At 30.4% G+C, this 23,537-nt stretch overlaps 1 protein-coding gene across 2 annotated transcripts in view; it reads left to right on the plus strand.

Moving 5' to 3' along the window:
* LOC142329919 (fatty acyl-CoA reductase wat-like) overlaps nucleotides 1-23,312 on the plus strand; it is a 161,901-nt gene extending 138,589 nt beyond the window's left edge. For both annotated transcript variants that reach the window (XM_075374856.1, XM_075374855.1), the window contains exons 7-9: nucleotides 1,430-1,711; nucleotides 5,224-5,481; nucleotides 19,227-23,312. In XM_075374856.1, coding sequence (XP_075230971.1) covers nucleotides 1,430-1,711; nucleotides 5,224-5,481; nucleotides 19,227-19,320 — 634 coding nt within the window. In that variant the 3' untranslated portion in view covers nucleotides 19,321-23,312. The remainder of the gene's footprint in view (nucleotides 1-1,429; nucleotides 1,712-5,223; nucleotides 5,482-19,226) is intronic.
* Nucleotides 23,313-23,537: the final 225 nt, after the last annotated feature.

The following is a 23,537-nucleotide window of genomic DNA, read 5'->3' on the forward strand; positions in this document are numbered from 1 at the left end:
TAAAATAATTAATATTTATGAAAATAAATTTGAAATATCCTTCATAAAAAGAAACAATATTTAAAAATGTTTAAGTATAAAATAAATCACGATATCAACGTTATAACCTTATTTAGATTACGTTTACAGATAACAACAGATAACTAGGGAAAGAGCGGATAATTCAGAAAATATACAAAAGCAGGAAATTAAACAGAACGATAGAACACGAAATTTCTATAAAACAAACCCTGACATAAACTCTGCGTACTACAGTTCAAATATAAATTGTATACAATACTCGATACATAACTCAAAACAAACAACCGATGTATAACTTTATGTTACTACGTTAAACATCCCGTCTCTTCTATTCTAAGACTAAAATTCCACGTTCCATTAATTACTTTATTCGTGCAAAGATAATCCTCTATAATGAAAACATTCATCTGAAAATTAATAAATTATATTATTTGGAAATTCTAATTCTAACAAAAAAATAATAATTTACCCGGTGGTTCCTAAGTATGCGCATTGGCACCCCAGGGCACCTCACAGGCGCGTCGCGAAATATTACACAATTTTCATACTAATACATTCATTTTCAATTCACTGTCGTAGGACGCGACATTTAACGCTAGATGTTACATTTTTTTGTGATCTAAAATGTTTTTATTTTTACACAGCATTGCAGAAAATAATTGACTATTACGCAAAGCGTACTTATTAGAATTCGACATAAAGTGGCTTGCGAAAATCTTAATTTCACAAAGCAGCAGAGTCGATAAAGTTTGAGAACCATTAACCGACTTGTATTTCTTTACATAACATGTTCCATTACCTGACATCTATCACACCCTGACCCCGTAGGGGAAGACAACCGCTTTGTAATGATCCCGGTCCCCATACCACCCCTTCTGTTTCTAGACCTGATGGGCTTAACCGGTGATCGTCTCTTCCCCGACCTCTAAACCTTACAACACATCATAGTGATCAGTATGGCCTCTGTCAGGATGCCACCGAAGCAAACGCCTACATTTATATTATTTTAAATGTCGTTAAGTGTATTTGGTTACGTTTATAGATGTTCTTGTCATTAAAGGTTAGGTTAAGTGACGATTTATTTTTGTTAAAATTAGAATTCTATTAAGGGGATTCTATTAAAATTAAGATAAACCGCTTACAATTTTCAATCCACAAAAACGTAACTTTTTATTTTTTTCCAAAATTCGGGGAATTTGCACATAAACACCCGAGTATAATACTTCGATAAGTTCCCAATTTTAAGCTTCCAACTTTACAACTGTTTTTGAGTCCAACCTTGTATACTATAAGAGAAAAAGAAAATATATATTCTAATAAGCATATAAATTAAACAGTTATAATACAAATATATTATATAATATTAATCGTTAAGAAAAATTAAATATATTAAACTTTTATTTTATAGAGCAATTGAAGATACAAATCAGAATGAACCTAGCGAAGATGGGGATGATGGACTTCTAGTATATAATTACGTAAGTTCAGTAGAAAAACCAATAAGATGGGGTGAATTCATGAATTTTGCTACAGAACACGGAAACGAAGTACCACTAAATCAAGCTATATGGTGTTATTCATTGACGCTAAACACTTCATGGATATGGCATAAAATATTAGTTTTACTTTTACATTTTATACCGGCGATTATTGTGGATGCATTTGCTTCGCTTATTGGAAAACGTACAAAGTAAGTATGCATTTATATATAAATATATAAGTATTTTATTTAAAAGATAATTTAACTTAATATTAATTAAATAATTATAAAAAAAAAAGGAAGAACGATTTTTCTCTAAAATACTCGTACAATTTATACCTCTTTCCTTGTAATGTCATTACCAAAACTCTTTTGCCTAAAAATTTGTTAGTTAAATATTCAAAATATTAAATAAAGATAATGAGGGACTCTAAATGATTACAGAAATAAATTTGAAAACAACATTACGCTCGCCGACTTAGTGGCTTAATCCCGGTTAGGCATTGCATTTTTTATACGCCACCAATTTCCACCGGCCTAATTACCATAGCCCGTTCTTTCATAATAAAAAAAGTGACGCACAAAAAGCATTTATAAAAATTTTACTTTTAAAAGTTGATTTTACGTTGATAGAAATGTAAAAAAAAAATCAAAAAATACCGGCAATTTCAGTTATTAAACATTCATCTTCAGTGGACATTGAAGGAAAACTTTAAATAAAAAAAATAATTAAATAAATAAAGAATGAAAGTAAAACAAAATAAAATCACAACAAACGGTACAAACAAAATGCTGTACGGAGTGTTCTGTGATATACTCGCCGAACTTCAGGTACTGATTCAGTACAAAAAATGAGCAAATCGGTTCATATCCGATTTTGTCTTGAATGATTTTAAGTCCTATTTTGTCTTGAATTCCTTCTGGACGCCATTTTGTAATTTTTGATAAAAAAATTATTTTTCAGGAACTGGTAAATCTACTAAAATTAAATTTGGCAAACCTACTACGATTAGTGTCTTATTCTACAAAATAAAAAAATTGAATCGTCACCTTCAAACATTTCAAAATGGTGGCCATCTAAATTTTTTAATTTTCAATATCTTTATAATTTTTACTTGTTACAAAATTTATTAAGCAAATCATTTTGAACTAAATGACATCTCATCATTAAAAATCCTTCGACATGAATCGAGTTATTGCGAACAATTAATCCAGCAGTACGCTTGCGCACCATAATGCAAGATTATAATTTTTATTAATTTACTATTATTATTTATTATTAACAATTTGTATTATGTTTAGTGGAGGAAATAAAAACAGGCAAAATATTATCACCATGTAAAGGTGCTTTCACCTTTACTGGATCCGTTTTGTTTTTGTTCTGGAATCCTTCCTTATTGGTTTCTTCGTCTAGTGCCAGCTCTTTTGATTTACCCGTATCTTGTGCAAAGGTGTTTTAGTGTATTATTTATACAGGATGTCCCATATAAAACGCAACCCATCAATCACTCATTCATGAAATTTCAAAAGTCAAGCTTACTCCCCTACTCATTACTGGAATGGACTTGTCCAACATCGCGGCGACGCAGTAGAACACTACCGATAGTAACAAAAATGCAATCATAACGTTCAGTGTATTGTTAGAGACAAGATGGTGTTTTCGCTAGATGAACGTGTTTTCACTGTCGAATCGTACTTTAGTACGAAATCAGCGGTTGCAGTGCAAGATTTGTTTCGCCATAAGTACCCTGATAAACCAGCTCCTAACAAAACATCAGTATTAAGGTTAGTTGCAACATTTAGAGAGACCAGTTCTGTTAATAAAAAGGAACACAAAAGATCTGCGTCAGTGTTGAATACAGATACAGTCGCTGAAATCAAAGACCGATTACTCGCCTCGCCAAATAAATCGATCAGACGTTTGTCTGCTGAAATTAATTTGTCTAAATCAACTGTTCATCGGGCGACCAAACGATTACAATTACGACCTTATCGCATTCAAACGGTTCATCGACTTCTTGAGCCCGATAAAGAAAAACAGCTACAATATTGTCAACGGTCCCGTCGATTTCTGCGTGAGGGAATTAACGTTATGGATTCGTTATTTTTCACAGATGAAGCACGGTTTCATTTGGATGGCTACGTAAACAGCCAAAACAGTAGAATTTGGAGCGCTGAAAATCCCCATGTTTATCACGAAAAACAATTACACCCGCAGAAGTCGGGCGTGTGGTGCGCGATATCGTGGAAGAAAATAATCGGTCCTATTTTTTTCGAGTACACCATTAATGCATAACGATATCCGGATATTTTATTTCAGTTCATCGCACTCTTGGAAGAGGAAGACAGACACTGCCGGCTACAACATGACGGTGCTACATCGCACTACGCAGGTTCAACTTCTGATTTCGTTGAGGAATTTTTCGGTAATCGTGTTATCGGTCGAGGCTTGTGGCCACCAAGATATTCAGATTTGACTTCGGCGGATTTTTTTCTAGGGGTTACCTCAAAGAAAAAGCCTACAGCAACAAACAACGAACACTTGAACGATTGAAAGTCAATATTGAACAAGCTGTATTAAATATCCAGCCACAAACTTTGAAAAAAAGTTGCAAGAAACGCTGTAAAAATAATTGAAGCTAGTATTCAAGAAGATGGCGGCCACTTCCAACATTTACTCTAAATGTAAGGTAATGGATGGTAATAATAAAAATTACATTTACATTTACACATGCCTTTTTATTATTTCAATACCTACCAATATAAGGTTGGGTTGCGTTTTATATGGGACACTATATCAAAACGTTACGCTTTAGAGAAATATTGTAATCTTCAATTAATAACAACAGAATACAATACTCAGATTATTTAGTACGTTAAATTTAAAAAAATAATATAATAATATAATAAAGATGGCGGCCACTTCCAACATTTACTCTAAATGTAAGGTAATGGATGGTAATAATAAAAATTACATTTACATTTACTTTTTATTATTTCAATACCTACCAATATAAGGTTGGGTTGCGTTTTATATGGGACACTCTGTATTTGTAATGCGCTTTGTTTTTACGAAAGATTTTTGTAGGCCCGTTTTTTTAGCAATATCCTTCAACGTGTTGATCTGTTCATTGGCTGTTTTTAAATCTTCTACTAGGAAGATTATGAGACTGCAAATGATAAGTAGAGAGGCCTTTTCTTTTGGATTCTTACCGAATTTTATCAATTTTATTCTTCCATCTCCTAATTACCTTTTTTAGTACAGCATTAAACAAAATTAATGATAATCCGGCTCTTTGTCTTACTCCTGTTTGCATTTTAAACTGTTTTGACGATTCTCCCTTGAACTTTATTTTGAATTTCGTCGTTTATTAGTGTTTGTTTTATGAAATAATTATTTTTTTTATTAAAATAAAAGAATTGTTTTTAATAAATAAACCTAAAACGTAGATCGCTACACATTGTCATGGAATGTTGTCTAGTTTACTGTCTAGGTATTGTTTTTTATCATTTATTTTAGGAAAATATCCAAACTGATAATTACTCTTTTGAAAGAAAAAATACTACTTACTGGTTTTCTATATTAATATGTAAATTAAAAAAAAAATATTTTGAAAAGAATTAAATAATAATTCTATAATGATTTTCTGTCATAATTTATTTCATTATTAGAATTGTAATAATAATAATTTAAAAAAAAAATTGTGTTTATTATGTTTCAGTATGTTAAGAACATACAAAAAGGTGAATAAATTCTCAGATGTTTTGGCATATTTTACATTGAGAAATTGGGATTTTAAAAATGATAATGTACAAAATTTATGGAAAAATTTGACTGAACATGATAAACTGCTGTTTCCATTTGACATTTCATCTTTGGATTGGAATGATTATTTTTACATCTACGTCAGAGGTATAAGAAAATACTTACTTAAAGAAGATCCATCATCAATACCATACGCCAAAGTGAAATTAAGAAGGTAAGGATTATTATTTTAAAGTAATTAATCTGATTAAAATTAATTAAAATTTTAAATAAATTATTTTCTATTTGAGATTTCCGTTATTATTTAAGTTTAGATCATTATTTATAATAAAAATATAAATAAAGAAAATACGGAGAAATCGTATTTTATATAACGTAAAATGAATTAAAAATGAAAATTATATTAAAAGTAAAATAAATAATTTAACCTATTTAGAGCCCAGTTAAACTAAACGTAAAGTAAATAGAGGCTTGTTCCTTTGCTTAACGACTATCTGCAAGAATAGCTTGATAAAGGCAAATAAATAGTACATTTTTAGGAGAAAAATGTAACACACTAAAAGTATAATACATCTTTTACATAATTTCTTAAATTATTACGAGCGAGAAAGGTGTAATCGTGATCAGTTCGATTACAGAAAAACGGCATTTAATAAAGAAGTCCCATTCCGGCCCTCATGTTAATTTTAAAAGGCAAACCAAAAAATAATAAAATGACCTTCATGTCATCTGTAGCTCTAGGAAAAGCACTTGATTACATAATTAGAATAAAATATTAAAAATTTTAAGAAAACTCAGATTTGGATGTACGGGATTTACAAATGATCTTTCCGATTACAAATTTGAACAACTCGGGTTTAATAACACTGACATCGCATGAAAGTAGCATCGAGTGGAAAGGAAAAAAAAGTTTTGTATTACATTTGGTTTACAACATCGCATCAGATGTGCTCAATGTGAGCTCTGTGTATCACGCGACACATATCGAGCCTGTAGTCTAGTTCCTGCTATACACGTTGTAAAATTGGACGATCCACTAATCTGTGATACGAACACAAAGCAAAGATCCTGGATAGTAGTAGGTGGTAAATGTGGCCAATACACTTGTTTGACAAAACTCCAAAGAAAACATTCACAGAATTGAAGGCTAGGGGAATACAGAGGCCAACGCAATCAACAAAGTCAGCTCACCGATTCTATTTCTTTATAAGTTACCTATTCGTTAAAAAATCTTTCATATAGTCGGTTGCGGGATGTCTAATTCTCTGCTGGCTGGGGTGATGGATTTCTGTTGACTTCTTACGAAATTCTCTCTCGCACCACCTCCACAGTTGTCTCGTTTATTGGTGGATGACTTTCGCTTACAGATGCATTCCTTGTTTTAAAGTCAGAATAACTCTTACGGATACCGGATCCACTGGTTGCATCTTTAACTTCTTTCTAAAATTACGTTGCAAAGGATAACAGACTGGCAAAAAACCTGCATACAAAAAGCCTTGCTGTTTTCGTTGACAGCATTTTCTCTCCTACCGCCCTAGCATACTGAAATGAAACGACTAGTACTAGATAAGGAATCTTGGAGAGCTGTATCAAACCAGTCAAATGACTGAAGACCAAAAAAAAACCGCCCTAGCGACGAAATCAATAACTACACGATATCTGTTTCAACCGCTAAAAATTTATATATTTTCCTTTTCGTTAAAGGTACTTTCATGTATATGAGTTTTATTAAAGATAATTTAATCAAGTTTATAATCGTAAAAGTTATTTGTAATAACCCTAAATAGGGAAAATTATTACTCTAATCTGTATAAGAATCAGGTAGTAATTATAAGAGTAATCGTAGACGAAGGAGCGAGACAAGAATATGGTCCGTTCCCAAGTTTTTAACTTGTATTTGTTTTTTTTTTGTCTTCAGTCATTTGACTGGTTTGATGCAGCTCTCCAATATACCCTATCTAGTGCTAGTCGTTTCATTTCAGTATACCCTCTACATCCTACATCCCTAACAATTTGTTTTACGTATTCCAAACGTGGCCTGCCTACACAATTTTTTCCTTCTACCTGTCCTTCCAATATTAAAGAGACTATTCCAAGATGCCTTAGTATGTGGCCTATAAGTCTGTCTCTTCTTTTAACTATATTTTTCCAAATGCTTCTTTCTTCATCTATTTGTCGCAATACCTCTTCATTTGTCACTTTATCCACCCATCTGATTTTTAACATTCTGTTATAGCACCACATTTCAAAAGCTTCTAATCTTTTCTTCTCAGATACTCCGATCGTCCAAGTTTCACTTCCATATAAAGCGACACTCCAAACATACACTTTCAAAAATCTTTTCCTGACATTTAAATTAATTTTTGATGTAAACAAAATATATTTCTTACTGAAGGCTCGTTTCGCTTGTGCTATTCGGCATTTTATATCGCTCCTGCTTCGTCCATCTTTAGTAATTCTACTTCCCAAATAACAAAATTCTTCTACCGTCATAATCTTTTCTCCTCCTATTTTCACATTCAGTGGTCCATCTTCGTTATTTCTTCAACATTTCATTACTTTCGTTTTGTTATTGTTTATTTTCCTTGTCGCTAAACTTGCTTCCCTTGTCCCTTTACTTTTCCTGAAAAAAAATTGGTCTTCTCCTAACACTTCTTCCACTCTCCTCTCAATTCTTCTGTATAGAATTCTAGTTAAGAATTTTGATGCATGACTAGTTAAGCTAAATGTTCTGTATTCTTTACATTTATCTGCCCCTGCTTTCTTTGGTATCATGACTATAACACTTTTTTTGAAGTCTGACGGAAATTCCCCTTTTTCATAAATATTACACACCAGTTTGCATAATCTATCAATCGCTTCCTCACCTGCACTACGCAGTAATTCTACAGGTATTCCGTCTATTCCAGGAGCCTTTCTGCCATTTAAATCTTTTAATGCTCTCTTAAATTCAGATCTCAGTATTGTTTCTCCCATTTCATCCTGCTCAACTTCCTCTTCTTCTTCTATAACACCATTTTCTAATTTATTGTATTTGAAAGGAAACAAATTTAGAACGGATTAACTATTCGATGAGAAGAAATAAAAAGAAATTAAGATGCGCTTTTGAAATTATTATTTTACCAAAAACCCAAAATGATTCCTAGAAAAAAACTTTTACTATAAAAATAATTAAAATTAAAATAATGTTAATTAAGAATAATACTGAAGAATTCAATAATTAGATAGGGAAACATAATATACTGCAAGTGGAAGATTTTTCTTTTACTTCGGTAAAAATATTGCAAATGATGGAAGAAACAATTCAAACATCAAAAGCAGACAAGTAAAAGCAAGAAGGATTTTTACGGGAAAAAAGATGTTTGTTGGTATGAAATGTAAGAGTAAATCTAACGTTTTGAATAAAGTTCTCAAAAATATTTGTCTGGATTATAGATCTTTATGTTTATCAAACATGAAGAATAGATAATAAAGAAGAAAAATATATGAATCTTTCATCTGTTATCAAAGTTAGTTAATTCTGCTGATATAGGAATGAAAAAAAGGTGAAACTGTTGAGAAATTCATACGAGTTTATAGAGTGTCCCACGAAGAGCTATACGCTTTTGATTTATTATCACTCTCCTGTATCTTCACAGATTCTATTGAAACTCTAGAGACCTTTTAACAAAGGATTTAAAAATGTTCTGTGAAGATTTCAATCTTCCAGGATTTATAGAAATAAAATGGCGGCTTTCAAATAAAAACATCAATTTCAGATAAACCACTTTTTTTTCATTACAAAATAGCTGGTAAAAATGATTAAAAAGAGATGATGTATTTTTAAACAGGTGTTAAAAATTGAATAAAAAAAATTAATAATTAGTAACCGTGACTAATTATGTAACCGTTTTTAATTATTCTAGTTCTAATTATCATCTATTTTTAATAATTTTTACTAGCTATTTTGTAAAGAATAAAAAATATGGTTTATCTGAAATTGATTTTATTTAAAAGTCTTCGTTTTGTTTTTATAAATCCTAGAAAGTTGAAATTTTTACAAAACATTTTTAAAATCTTCATTAAACGGTCTGTAAAGTTTCAGTACAATCGGTGGAGAAATTGGAGAGCGATACTAAACTAAAAGCGTACACCTCTTGGTGGAATACACTATATATTTAACGTTACAAAAACACTAATCAAAAGATCAGATCTTCGACTTTTGAGAAAGAGAATTGCTTCTCACAGTGATACGGATAAATAATATTTCAGAAGTTGATTGCGAAAAGAAAAAAAAAAATAATAATCAATAATACTACGTAATAACGTTAATAAAAAACAGAACGATGGAATAAATAGATAAATCTAGTCGGTAATCAAATTATATAAGAGATATATTTTAATTATTATAATAAATATTTTCGTAAAAAAAGTCTTTAATAAACAAATGAAATCAAATTATATCTGCAATAGTGGAAAGAAACAAAACATAAAAACAAATTAATTTTATAAATTAATAAAAAAGTCCGCTTAAATCCACTACTTGTAACCTTAAATACTGTACATGAAAATTAAAGTATAAACAAACGTATATATATATTTTTTGTAACATTTTTTTATATTCATTTAACTTTAAAATAATTGCAAACATAAAACAATATTTGTACATAGATAGAAAATCTAAAAACATACTATTATATTTTAAAACATATTTAGTATTTACAATGTTTTATATTAAAACAAACTCCTACCTCAGTACTTTACTGTTTTTTTTTTTTTTTTAATTGTTTTCCTAACAAGTGCTGATAAAAGTAAAAAACCACACCCGACATAAATGAAATTAAATTGACCTAAATTATATTAAATATTAATAAACATAATTAAATACCTGTATTTATGTAATTATTAAAATTTATTTAACACTTGGTCCTTAATCAAACACAAAAAATAATAATTTTTTCCCTTTATTATATTAATAAAAATAAACAGTAATAATAATAGCAGCTGACACCCGTAAAACTGAAAACAATTAATTAAAATTTTAACGTGATTTCTTTTTATGGAATATAAAAAATATTTTATGAAAAAATATTCTTCCACGCAGACTGCATGTAAGGCATATGTTACATGTATTACAATGAAATAAAAGCAGACTGTAATTAAACTGATCTTGAAGTTGATGTTAGAGCCAATTAACGAGCCTACACATAACGTAACTGGTGATGTCAACTCGCACTTCATACATAAGATAATTTCTCGGTAAGAGCACATGTCATGTAGATGAGAGCTTCTAAATATGTTCTTGAAAACGAGAGCAGTGTGTACTTGAATTAGAAGCTTCAAGCAGCAGGAGACGTGGTCGTATTCGGGAGAGAAGGAATAATAACTGATCGTTTTGTTCGGAACGGGGCATGTATGACTCGCTTTTTAGTAATACAATTTTGTAATATTGGATAACGCATGGAAATAATTTAAGTATATTCGTATACAAAGTTGCTATCACTGTTTGAACTACGCAACGTCATATTAAAGTTTCATTAAATAATACTGCACTAACGTTCTCGGGTATATGAGATATTCCAAATATTTTTTTTACTTAATAAAAATACAGTTATCAGAACATATTCTTAACAACTGAAAAGATGTCTAAAAAAAAATTTAATAATTTCTCAGATTAATGTATCGTTCAATTCTAATCGTAAATATAACAATTTATTCTTATAAATCCATGGTCATCAAGGTTTTGAAATAGGAAATTTTACAAAGTTCAAAAACGATTAATTTGAAATACAAATAACTATAAATATAGATACGACTTTAGGTTTTTATAGGATTATGTGTCGCACAAAAATTATAAAATTAAATAATTTATCATTAATGAAATATTAATAATTTTAAAAAAAATGTACTTTCTGAATTCTCTTTAAATTTTTATGTCGGAACCAGATTAATAGTTTGTAAATTATGATTATGTGTTAGTTTTTAATTTGATGCCGACTTTTAAAGTGAAAAATTTGCAGAGCAATTTAATAGTATTATGTTTTTAACTTTTTTGAATGTGTTTTTCAAGTAGATTTTATTTTTTTTTACTATTTTTTTTATTTTATATACTTACATTTAAAATATGCAAGCCCAAAAAATCCATTTTCCAAGGAACATAAGAGGATAATTCTTTATTTTGCTGAAAATAAGAAAAAGAATCCACATAAACGACGTAAAGAGAATTAAAAAAAAAAAAACAATTAATATGAGCTAGATTGCTCTAGAGTGCGTAAGTATGAAATTTAAAAAAATGTTTTTTCTTGAATTTCCCGCAAAATATATTGAGTTATACAATTTTCAACAGTGATTGAAAAAAAAAGAACAATGAAAAGTGTTATCAAATCACCAATGACGGCAGTGTCAACGAAAATTTACATGGATAACCAAACAATCTTTTCTACCAAAAAAAAAGATTATATTATCATCAAAATTGTTCCATTTTTTAAAGAATAAGGGTTGAATTTATATTTAAAATTATTAAAGAAGGGTCGAATTGAGAACCTTCTCCTTTTTTAAATCAGTTAAAAATATATTTATATATTTTTTTTAGCCCATCCGGCTAGACCAGTGGTTAACTCGTTGTGGTAACAGAATTTCAAAGTCGAAGGTTCTGAGTTTCAAATCCTAGTAAAAGTTTGTTGTTTTTTTTACGGATTCGGGTACTTTTTGTATAGAGTGGATTTGCTTATCGGTGTACTTTTGTGGTTGGGGTTCAATTAACTACACGTTTCAGGAATGGTCGGCCTGAGTCTGTTCAAGACTACATTTCATTGACGTGTCATACATATCATTCTCGTTTCATTGTGTCGTTGAGGAGGGGGGGGGGGGTGGGGCGTTGCTTATTGTTTACTAATTGAACAAATTGCAACAAACATATTAGGAAAAATAAAAATTAATATTTTTTTTTTTTAATACATTTAAGTAGACTTTATGATTATTTTTTCACGTTAATTTTAAAATAATATTTTCTGATTTTAGTAAAGTTTCGAGGTTTTATTATGAATGGTTAGGGATCTATAACAAAAAATAAGTGTACAAAAATAAATCTTAAAGAAACAAATAAAAAAAGTAATAAGATTTGTTGTCAAAAATAACATAAAATATAGTAGAAAAAGAACACAATTACTCTGAAACTACCAGATATACACTTAAGTATATTTTTATACTTAAGATATATCAGAACGTTATCTTCTGATATACTTAAGATATATCAGAACGTTATCTTCTGATATATATACAGAAGAATTACGTTCCAAAATTTAAATTAATGAGAATGCTAATCAACATTCTCATCATTTCATTTTAATAAACGAGATGATTGCTAACTGAATCCACAAAACAAAGTTCGGGCTGATTAATCGCTTCACCGAACTGTAACTACTAGAGATTGACAAAACTAAACAGATGACGAAATAATATTTGCTTATACATTTTACAACAAGATACTGTAACACATTTATTTTCTATCGTACATGAAAGTTTTTTTATAGAAATTTACCTTGTGTAATATATCGGTGTCTGATAAAGTAAGGGAGAAAATTGAGGATACTAAATTTCACCATTAAAATATATTCTATAGATCAAAATAAAAGAAAAATTCACATAAAGATAACTTCAATAATGATTTATTTTTCAATTACGGCTGTTAAAATATAAAAAAAAAAAAACATATTAAATTTGTCTGAACGCCCATTAAATTTTCAGACTATGCTGTGAGCAAATTTTGTGGTTTTAATGTGAAATATAGATTAAAGAATTTTAATATCTTGAACAAATAAAGCCTTCTAAACGTCATAACTAACAAATGATGTGTTCAAATGATGATACTGTAAATTTTTTATGTAAAAATTTTTTATAGTTTTTACTTAATTCATCTGAAAGAAACCTAATAAAAGTACCTCATCCGTGATAATATAAAATAAAAAGTTTATCATAAACGGTGCGTTTGATAGATAAAAACTGATATGTAAAAAAATGGAAGTAATTATGAAACATTAACTTCCCCTTCTGCCAAAAAGGAAAATGAAAGAAGATCAAAACTATTATTCTAAAATAATTACGTTTGAACCATTAAATTTATTGCTATAGTTCAGTAACATGTAAGTCGTAACAGTTTTATAGATTATTTCTTTTAAAGTGTACCCGATAACTTTCCTGTTAACAAATTGTGTAGTTGCGTTTTAAAGTGTCGTCAACGTTAAGATTGCTTTTAATATAAATTAGATAACATAAACATTACAAAGCAGTGGATGAATTAATCGGAGAAAGGGAATACAGAACTATTAACGTAATAACATTGTGCGTGTTAAAGATCCGTTACCATTAAAAATTACTCCACTTTAATATTTTATATATATATATATATATATATATATATATATACTTACTAAAATCTAGTATATACACACAAACATATAAACTATGCCACAAATAAAATTTACATATAAATGTCTTAATATAAGAGTTCGTCATGAAATGCAATATCAAAATATTTTTTGTTTGTACTTCCCACAAAAAAGAAACATTAATAATTATGAAAATATTAAAGATACTAATAATTATTATACAATTCAACTTACAAAGAAAAAACAAAAAAATACTTTCAAACGACTAAAAAAAAATCGTTATACAAAAAATGACGTGTTATAGAGAAATATGTAAATATTTTTATTATTAATTTATTAATGATTTTAGTCGATCTTCTTTTTTTATACCGTTTCATTCGTTTAATATAAATATTGGCCCACTAAACTTTCCATCCGAATCATGATTCAATAAACAAATGCATGTTTTGCCCGATTACGTAACACGTAACTTAGAATTTTCAGAAAAGGTAGCCTATAAAAGATATAAATCAAGACAAAACGGATCTAAGATAAAGAAGGGTAATGGACACTACAAAAAAGATGATTAATCCTTAAGGAGAATTCATGGCAGAGTATATGAGCCAGAGACAACTTTCAAAGTTGTCAATATGCAATAAGAGCGCCCATTCCACTAGCAATATATCTGGAATCGAAAATTTAATGACATTTTGCTAGTAATATTCTATACCCTTTTAAGTTTTTATAAAAATAATGAAAGAAAAAAACATTTTTTGTACAAATTGTTTTATTGTTTCTCAAAATACATCTGTTAGATTTCTACACTTTTGCATTCGTTTGTAACAATTCTCGTAAAATTTTTTCCATTCTGAAGTTGGAACCTCAAAAAAATCGTTTAGAAAGGATTAAACAACTTCTTGAGGTGGTGAAAATCACTCTCCACATTTTTTTTTTTTATAACATTCGGGAACAAAAAAAAGTTTTTAGGGGATAAATCAGGTCAATACGGGCACTGATGCATTAATTCAATATTTTTCTCCGTCAAACAACCAATTGTTTGACCGTGATGAGCGAGAGCTGGTATTGTCATGATGAAGAATGATGCGACGTTTTTGGATTTTTCCTGATTTCATTGATGACTTCTGACAAAAAAATTGTTGTATACTATTCAGTATTAACCGTTGTTCGATCCTCTAAAGAAATGGTTGCTACATGTCCAGTATAACCGAAGAAACAAGCGATCATTTTCTTGGATGTGCTTCGTGATTGAACGACTTTTGTGGATTCGGTTCAACTTAAAACATCTAAACTGTTGATTGTTGCTTTGTTTCCGGGTCGTATGAATATATCCAAGTTTTGTCTTCTGTTACGATGTTGTATACGGATTTTTCATTTCCTCGGTCGAATTTTTTGAGCAATTCTTTACACCGATTGACACGAGCTTAGTTTTGAGTTTCGGTCAAATTATGCGAAATACATCGAGAGCAGATCTTTTTCATAGCTACCTCACGTAAGTCACATATCGATCCTCTTAAATCACATTGTGCACAGCATTCATTTTGTAACAACAACCGACTTTGGTCGAACTTCACAAAATTTACCACTGACGGAAGCACTATAACGACGAAATCCTGCAACCAATTGTTCGTAAATAGTCTTTTATGATGATGATTTATTACCAATAGTTGAACAAAGCGATTCCAGGCATTATTGTTGGGTTAGGCCCTTACTGATTTCGTAAAAAAATCATCCGACAAAAATGAAGTGAAATTTCATAATATTTTTACAAAACCTTTTTAAACGCTCACTGTAAAGAAACTACTCGGCCGATTTCTAAGCTGCCACTGATGTAATAATAAAAAAAGTTAAACTTTACAATAGTAATGTCACATCTCAATAGCGCTATCTAGCGGTCGTTTGTTAAAAACTGAAAAGGCTACCTCACTCTCTCTCTCTTTCTCTCTCGCGCGCGCGCGCGTGTGTGTGTGTGTGTGTATATATATATATATGTATATACATAAGGGATTTTATTTTTATTCGTACTTTAATAATAATGATTTAATTTATTTATCTAACACAAAGAAAAAACTAAAAATAGCTTTCAAAAAAATGTTTCGCACACGCTCGCGCATGCACGCGCGCGAGAGTATTTATTAGAAAACATACTACATTCTCAGATGCAGCTAAAATGAGATAAGAGAAATTACCAAAACTTAGCTGTTTCGAGAAATATTCTCATATTCAACCTCGATAAAATGCTATAATAAAGGGAAGAAATTTGTAAACATTAATACTAGTAGAACCAATCAGTTTAATATTTTTAATTATTTTTTAAATTTAACGTACTAAATAATCTGAGTATTGTATTCTGTTGTTATTAATTGAAGATTACAATATTTCTCTAAAGCGTAACGTTTTGATATAGTGTCCCATATAAAACGCAACCCAACCTTATATTGGTAGGTATTGAAATAATAAAAAGGCATGTGTAAATGTAAATGTAATTTTTATCCATCCATTACCTTATATTTAGAGTAGATGTTGGAAGTGGCCGCCAACTTCTTGAATACAAGCTTCAATTCTTTTTACAGCGTTTCTTGCAACTTTTTTCAAAGTTTGTGGCTGGATATTTAATACAGCTTGTTCAATATTGACTTTCAATCGTTCAAGTGTTCGTGGTTTGTTGCTGTAGGCTTTTTCTTTGAAGTAACCCCCCTAGAAAAAAATCCGCCGAAGTCAAATCTGAATATCTTGGTGGCCACAAGCTTCGACCGATAACACGATTACCGAAGAATTCCTCAACGAAATCAGAAGTTGAACCTGCGTAGTGCGATGTAGCACCGTCATGTTGTAGCCGGCAGTGTCTGTCTTCCTCTTCCAAGAGTGCAATGAACTGAAATAAAATATCCGGATATCGTTATGCATTAATGGTGTACTCGAAAAAAATAGGACCGATTATTTTCTTCCGCGATATCGCGCACCACACGCCCGACTTCTGCGGGTGTAATTGTTTTTAGTGATAAACATGGGCATTTTCAGAACACGTTTACAGAACATTAACAGAACCGGTCTCTCTAAATTTTGCGACTAACCTTAATACTGATGTTTTGTTAGGAGCTGGTTTATCTGGGTACTTACGGCGGAACAAATCTTGCACTGCAACCACTGATTTCGTACTGAAGTACGACTCAACAATGAAAACACGTTCATCTAGCGAAAACAGCATATTGTCTCTAGCAATACACTGAACGTTATGATTGCATTGTTGTTACTATCGGTAGTGTTCTACTGCGTCACCGCGATGTTCTGATGTTGGACGAGTACATCTCAGTAACGAGTAGGAGAGTAAGGTTGACTTTTGTAATTTCATGGATGAGTGATTGATGGGTTGCGTTTTATATGGGACACCCTGTAATTCTTAACTGAAACTAAGGTTTTTTTTTAACACTTATTAATTATTTTATTCATTTTAAGTTGTATAATGTTTATTTAATTAATATATAGGCCAAATTATATAAATTTAGTTAATAGATACATTAAACAACACACATCTTACACCTTTTACTAACCATTCATTTATATACATTCCATTCAAACAAAATTACATTAATATACCTTTGTATATTTAATTGATATACAAATAGATTTAATAACAGCATTGATATATGAATAAATAAATCCTCCGGTATCGTAATTTTACGATCGGTGACCAAAAAAATTCAGAATAATAGCAGTAATTATTTTCAATGAAGAAAGCTAATTTTGGTTGCTTAAAATGTGTTTGAAATCAATTTATATACTTAATCCTTATTGCACCATTTAAAATACAATGAATCAATGAAATTACATAAAATAGAAATAAAAGTAATTTCATTCATAAAGAACAAGGAAAATTAAAGTATAGTGAACTAAAATGATAAAAACCAGTAGATTATTAAAATCATTCTTTAAATAAATTAATATTTTCAACAATACATGATCTCAGCTCCAATAAATCGATATTTTACAAAGAAAAAAAATTTCTTATGATAATCGGATAAATTTTTTATAAATTAAAGTAATTAAAATTGTAACTGAAAAATCTACTCACATAAAACAATGGAAGACAAGTGTTTAGTAATTTACAAAGAATTACAACACATTTATCGTGATTTGATTAATTATTTGATTCATACATTGTGCTAATTTGTTCTTATAAATATTTAAATAATACGAAACAATGTTCTAATCTTAATTACTACTTCATTTAAATGAACTTCAAAAGGTTAGTAATTTTTTATTTATGTATTTTTCAATTATATCGAAATCTGTCAAATTAAATTTATGGTTAAATTTCACTTGATGAAACCCAGCTGCAAACCAATTCGTCTTGTCTATATATTCTCCAACAATCCGATTAGCTGTTATTTCAAAAGCAATTCTGTTACCCGAATTACAGATGTAATCGTATTTTAAGTACAATGATTTAAATCTTTTTGGAATATAAAATACTATACAATTAATTGAACTGAAAATTATGCCAATTCTTGATGAAAAGGTGAATGTTAAAGTTGTTAAATATACACACGTCTTTCTTATTATAAATGATACAATGAGAAATAGAGAGTGAAATACCAACTGAGTAAAACAAAAAGAAAGAGAGAGAAAACAAATTACTTAAATATCTATATATATATATATATATATATATATATATATAATATACAATTGCTGATATGATACTTTATCAAAGCTACAGTAACGAATTAAATCGCAAATTAATTCATATAGAAAATAAGTTATGAAGTTCATAATTTAACAATCTCCGTAACTGAATTAATTGAAAAATTAAATTTTTTAATCGTGTACAATCTATGATTATTTTGAGTAAATATTAATCCGTACTTCTGATTTCAAAGTACAATTTTAAATATGAATTTTAAGGGCGGTTAATTTTATTCCAAAGAAATTTAGCACACATTACCGCTGTACCAGTGAAATAATATTAAGTTAAATTAAGAACTGCTTAAGAAGAGGTAAATAGTTTTATCTATTTGCTCAAAGTATTTTTTTTTATTTTTTTGGTTTAACCTCCGGAACCACCGTAAGATATTGCTTCAGAGGATGAGATGAATGATTTGCAGCGTATGTGTAAATACCATGTCTGACCGGGATTCGAATCCGGGACCTCCTGATGAAAGATGCTAGCACTCGTGCCACGAAGGCCGGCTTCCACAAAGTATTGTCAAAGGTTTTCCAGTTAAAAAAGAAAAAAATAAACAAAATATTCATTTAAATTACAAAAAAGAACATATCTGTATATGAAAAACAAAACTAATCAAATTTTATTTAATTGTATTTATTTTTATATAGATCAGACAGAAGAACTTTTTAATATTTTAAGGGTCATACATTTAAGAAATGTGTGTAAAACTTAACTCTGATAATGTTTGAAATTGAAAACAACTGTTGAAAATAGTTTTATAAGTTTATATATGTAAAAAATGAAGGATTTTAAAATTGAATTTTTTTTTTAACAAACTCAAATATATATTAATATTATACTCGCCATATAGTAGATTAGATTTATTTTTTTATTACTTTTAAATTAATTGATATGAATTTTTTTTTTCAGGTTCAAAATCCTTCACGAAGGAATTAAACTAGTTCTCGGTTTTCTAATATTAAGGTTACTTTATTCAATTGTAATAACATTATTCTTCAGCTGAAAAAATAATTATTATTTCCTCATAAAAAAAAAATTTCACTTGTAAGTGAATAATGAAATTTACATTAAAACAAGAACATGATAATTATGGTCAATTGATTATTAATTAGATCCATGATTAAAAGTTTAAAAAATATTTAATAAGTTTATTCTTTCTTTTTTAATGAATTTAATATGTATTAAATTTTTACTATTAGTTATTATTATTCTGTTTTCTTATTGTTGATTTAAGCACGACATATTATTAAATAAAAAAATAAAAATTATATAAATTAATTGGTATGAACATTATTATTATTATAAGCTAAAAAGAATCTGTTTCACTTACTAGTTGACAAAGCAAACTATTAACATGGCTTTGATTACAATTTCGACTTTACAAAATCTTTTGTGATAATCATTAGTGATAGAATATAATAACATTGTACACAATTTATAATGGAAAATATAACTACTCATATGCATTTTAAAATACATTGTATAATAATAACCAGAAGAATGGCATTGATAAAAAACAAAACCAACCAATAATTATTTTAAAAAAATATCAAACTGTAATATTTGATATCAGAAAAATACTTTTTTAAGAAAAAAATTTAAACGCTTTAAATGTTAATAGATTTAAAATAAAGAAAAAAATAATTTAGTAAATATAAAATTATTATACCTATTACTTAACGAAGCAAATTATTGATCCACTTGTATAAACAGTGTTGCCATGGTATTTTGTTTTTTTTTTCCGTAGGAGAAAGGAGAAGCCAGCCGCTGCGAAGCCCTGACGGCTCTGACAGCAAGTGCAGGGCTCTCACCCGTTAAAAAACATCCCCCTCTAGTCACGCAGGGGCCAGAACTAACCACGTGGTATATACACATCCCCAGCGCGATCACCTGGGGACTCGTGTCGCCGAATCAGAATAACCAGGGTGACGTCCTCAGGGGATCATTGGTGGACGACGACTCCGGGGAGCCCCCGCCGCCATCCCCCTAAGACAGGCCGCCCACAGTCATCCGGCATCGGTCGCTCCGCCTTAGGTCAACTATAGGCTTTCAGTCTGCCTGCTACTCATCATAATATCGGCAGATAGCCGAGAGGGAACCTTCCCCCAGGCATCCATCGCTCTTCCCGCCCCTATCCACGTAGAGTTGCAGAGAACGCCTCAATAGGCGGATCTCCCCAGAAGATGTCATTATAATCGTCACCGTAGAAATGTGACGTCTCATTACACGAAACGTTTCCTGCACTCGCTTCTGTACTATCCGTTGGTGACCCTACCATTTCCTGTACTACCCGTTGGTGGCATTCGCTCCTGTTCTTGTCCACTACGTATACCTCACAGTGCGCACACGTATTTCTCTTGCGACCTTCAGCATTGCATCTAAAGCAAAGCTTGGAACGATCCGAGTCACCACATCTTGCTGCAACATATCCAAATCGATAACACCTCATCTCCTCTTTCCACCGGATTATACGGCAGTTGATCCAGCCTATGAAATCCTCCTCGCCGTCTTCAACTTTCGGGCTGCGAAACCCGGAAACAAAATTGTCGCATTTTGGGAACCACCATAAGCCGGACGCAAGGAGGTGACTTTCAACTCTTCAGCGGCGCAACCCAAAAACGCCGCCACTGACTCGGACACCCCGTCAGTAGTAACATTGTATTCCAGGTTCTTCACATGAAAATATACATGCAGGGGGTGACTTCCGGCCAATCTCTGTGACTGCAACTCCCCTCGACCAGAAGGTCGATGGGAGCCTGTAATTAGCCAGAAGGCTAATTGTCGAAAAAAAGGAAAGGGGACGAATAACAGTGTTATCCGTCCCCTTTCTAACCAAGAGCACCTCAGCTACTCCCTTGCCAACGCCTTCCCTGACGGATTTAAATAGGTCAGCAAATGTACGCCCCTCGGCCTCAACCGACATGGTACGCGACTCTTCACGTCTCATCACCGTATGTTTTCCAGAAGATTGCTCGAGGTAAACGAGGGATTATGCCATTGTTTACAATGACATAAAAGAAAAGATTGTAAAAATATTAATTCAAAAAGAGACTTTTATAATTAGATCAGAATTATTTATTACTAGATTCTGTTTAAGGTATTATAAATATAGACATAACAAGAGATAAATTTATAAAAAAACACTACTGCTGAAAAAAAAAAACATTGCTGGTAAACATTGCTCTTTTGGTCTGGTTTGGTTCTATCGTGATTTTGTATTAACTAGCAAATACCACCCCCCGTTTCAATTTTGAAAATCGGACGATTTTTTGCAGAGATATTATAATAGCAGTCCCATTGTACATCCCAAACAGTGCCCCAGCAGCACCCCGTTTGTTATCAGTTGGTGGGGATGATTGGTCAAGCCTTGTACGAGGTGCTTGCATTAGTTCACCACTATAGCTTCACACGCAGTCCCCACGGGAAACTCATTATTATTTGCTTCAACCGGCCAATCTTCATTACTGTATATATATTTATTTAAATATACATACATATTATATACTAGCAGATCCGGCAATGCTTCGCTATTACTAGATTTGAGTATATATTTAAATATATAGAAACTTTCAAACTTTCAATTGAAAGTTTGATAAAAATAAGTATTACGGTACTTCACAAAATTTAACCTTTCCCTTGTTTCCTTTTACCCTTTCCCCGTTTTCCTTTTCCATTTTCATTTATCATATTCCCTTGTCTTTCCCCATCAGCCCCCTTACCTTTCTTACATGTCCTCGTTCCCTTTCCTTCCGCCGTTTTCTCTTTCCCTTATTTCCCTTTTCCCTTCATCTTTTCTCCTTTCCCTTTGTTTTTTCTTTCTTTCCCCTTTTCCTTTTTCCCCATTTCCTTTTCCCGTTTTTCCTTTCTCCCTTTTTGTTTTTTCCATTTTCCCCTTTTTCCCTTTACACTTACCTTTTCCGATTTTTTCCTTTCTCCCTTTTTCCCCGCGCGTAAATCGGTCCAGTAGTTTTTTAGTCTACAGCGGATACACATACCGGAAACATTGAAATGGAATCGTAAAATATTTAGTATAGCGTTTGTTGCTTTTACGTCCAACAGATAGAGCTGTTTTTTCTAAAAACATGTTTTTATCTGTCATAGGTGTAAAATATTAGGTATATAAATAGTATGTATGTTAAACACTTGCGTATTCGAATGCAACGTTTTGTCAAAATTTCAAAGCAATCGGTGAAGAAATTTTGGAGAAATAAGATTTTGAACAAACGAACATTTTCATTTTTATTTATATAGATATACTATGACGTTCCTGGAAACGTAACGATTCGAACGCGAGGTCGTTCGTCTAAATCGATTTGGTTGTTGAGCTGCTACAGTGGAATAAACATACATACATCCTAACAACACGACTGCCCTTTTTGGGCAGTCGTGTAAAAATAAATAATTTTATTATATAAAATAATTGGACTCTCAGAAATGAATAGCTCTACATAGTAAGTATAAGAAAATAATAACTGAAGTTAAGGAATTACAGGAAGCTAAGAAAGCAAAAAGAAAAAAGAACTAAGAGGCGATCATGTGGCAAAAATAGCAGAAGGTGAACAACAGACTTAGGAAAGAAGAAATATATGAAAAAGAATTTGTTGCGCTGTCCCATGTAGGCCAATTAGCACAATAATAATAACTGAACTAATATCACGATGTTATAAAACCTGATTTAGTTTGATTATGAATCGGGTTAACAATATTATTCGTCAAATAGTAACTATTTTTTTAAAAGTATTATAATTAAAAAAGAATATATTGTTCTCTCTTTTTTAATATTGCTATAGTCTAAAGTTTATTTAAAATAAAAATATTAGAATAATTGTTTTTTAAGTGTAAAATCCACACGTGTAAATGTGGATTACGGTGAACTTATATATGTATCCATATGGTATACATATTTTCAGGGATTTCTTTTTTAGAATTTTTTTAATATAAAAAATACAAGCAAAAAAACTGTTTAAGTTATATAAAAGATATTTAAACCGATTATTTAATTTAAAATGTTCCTCAAATGTTATTTTATGGTTACATATTTAAAAAAATTAAATTCTTTAATTAATCTTAATAATTGATTTGGTTAATTATTTATTATGTAAATATATACGTTAATTATTATAGTTAAATTTGTAAATAGACTCATAGGCTACTCGTGTAATAACCTCAATAAACTTATTCTAAACAAAGGTTTTTATATCTATATTTATTAAACATTTT

Source organism: Lycorma delicatula, chromosome 9, assembly GCF_047948215.1.
Source record: "Lycorma delicatula isolate Av1 chromosome 9, ASM4794821v1, whole genome shotgun sequence".
In the NCBI taxonomy this organism is placed as follows: domain Eukaryota; kingdom Metazoa; phylum Arthropoda; class Insecta; order Hemiptera; family Fulgoridae; genus Lycorma; species Lycorma delicatula.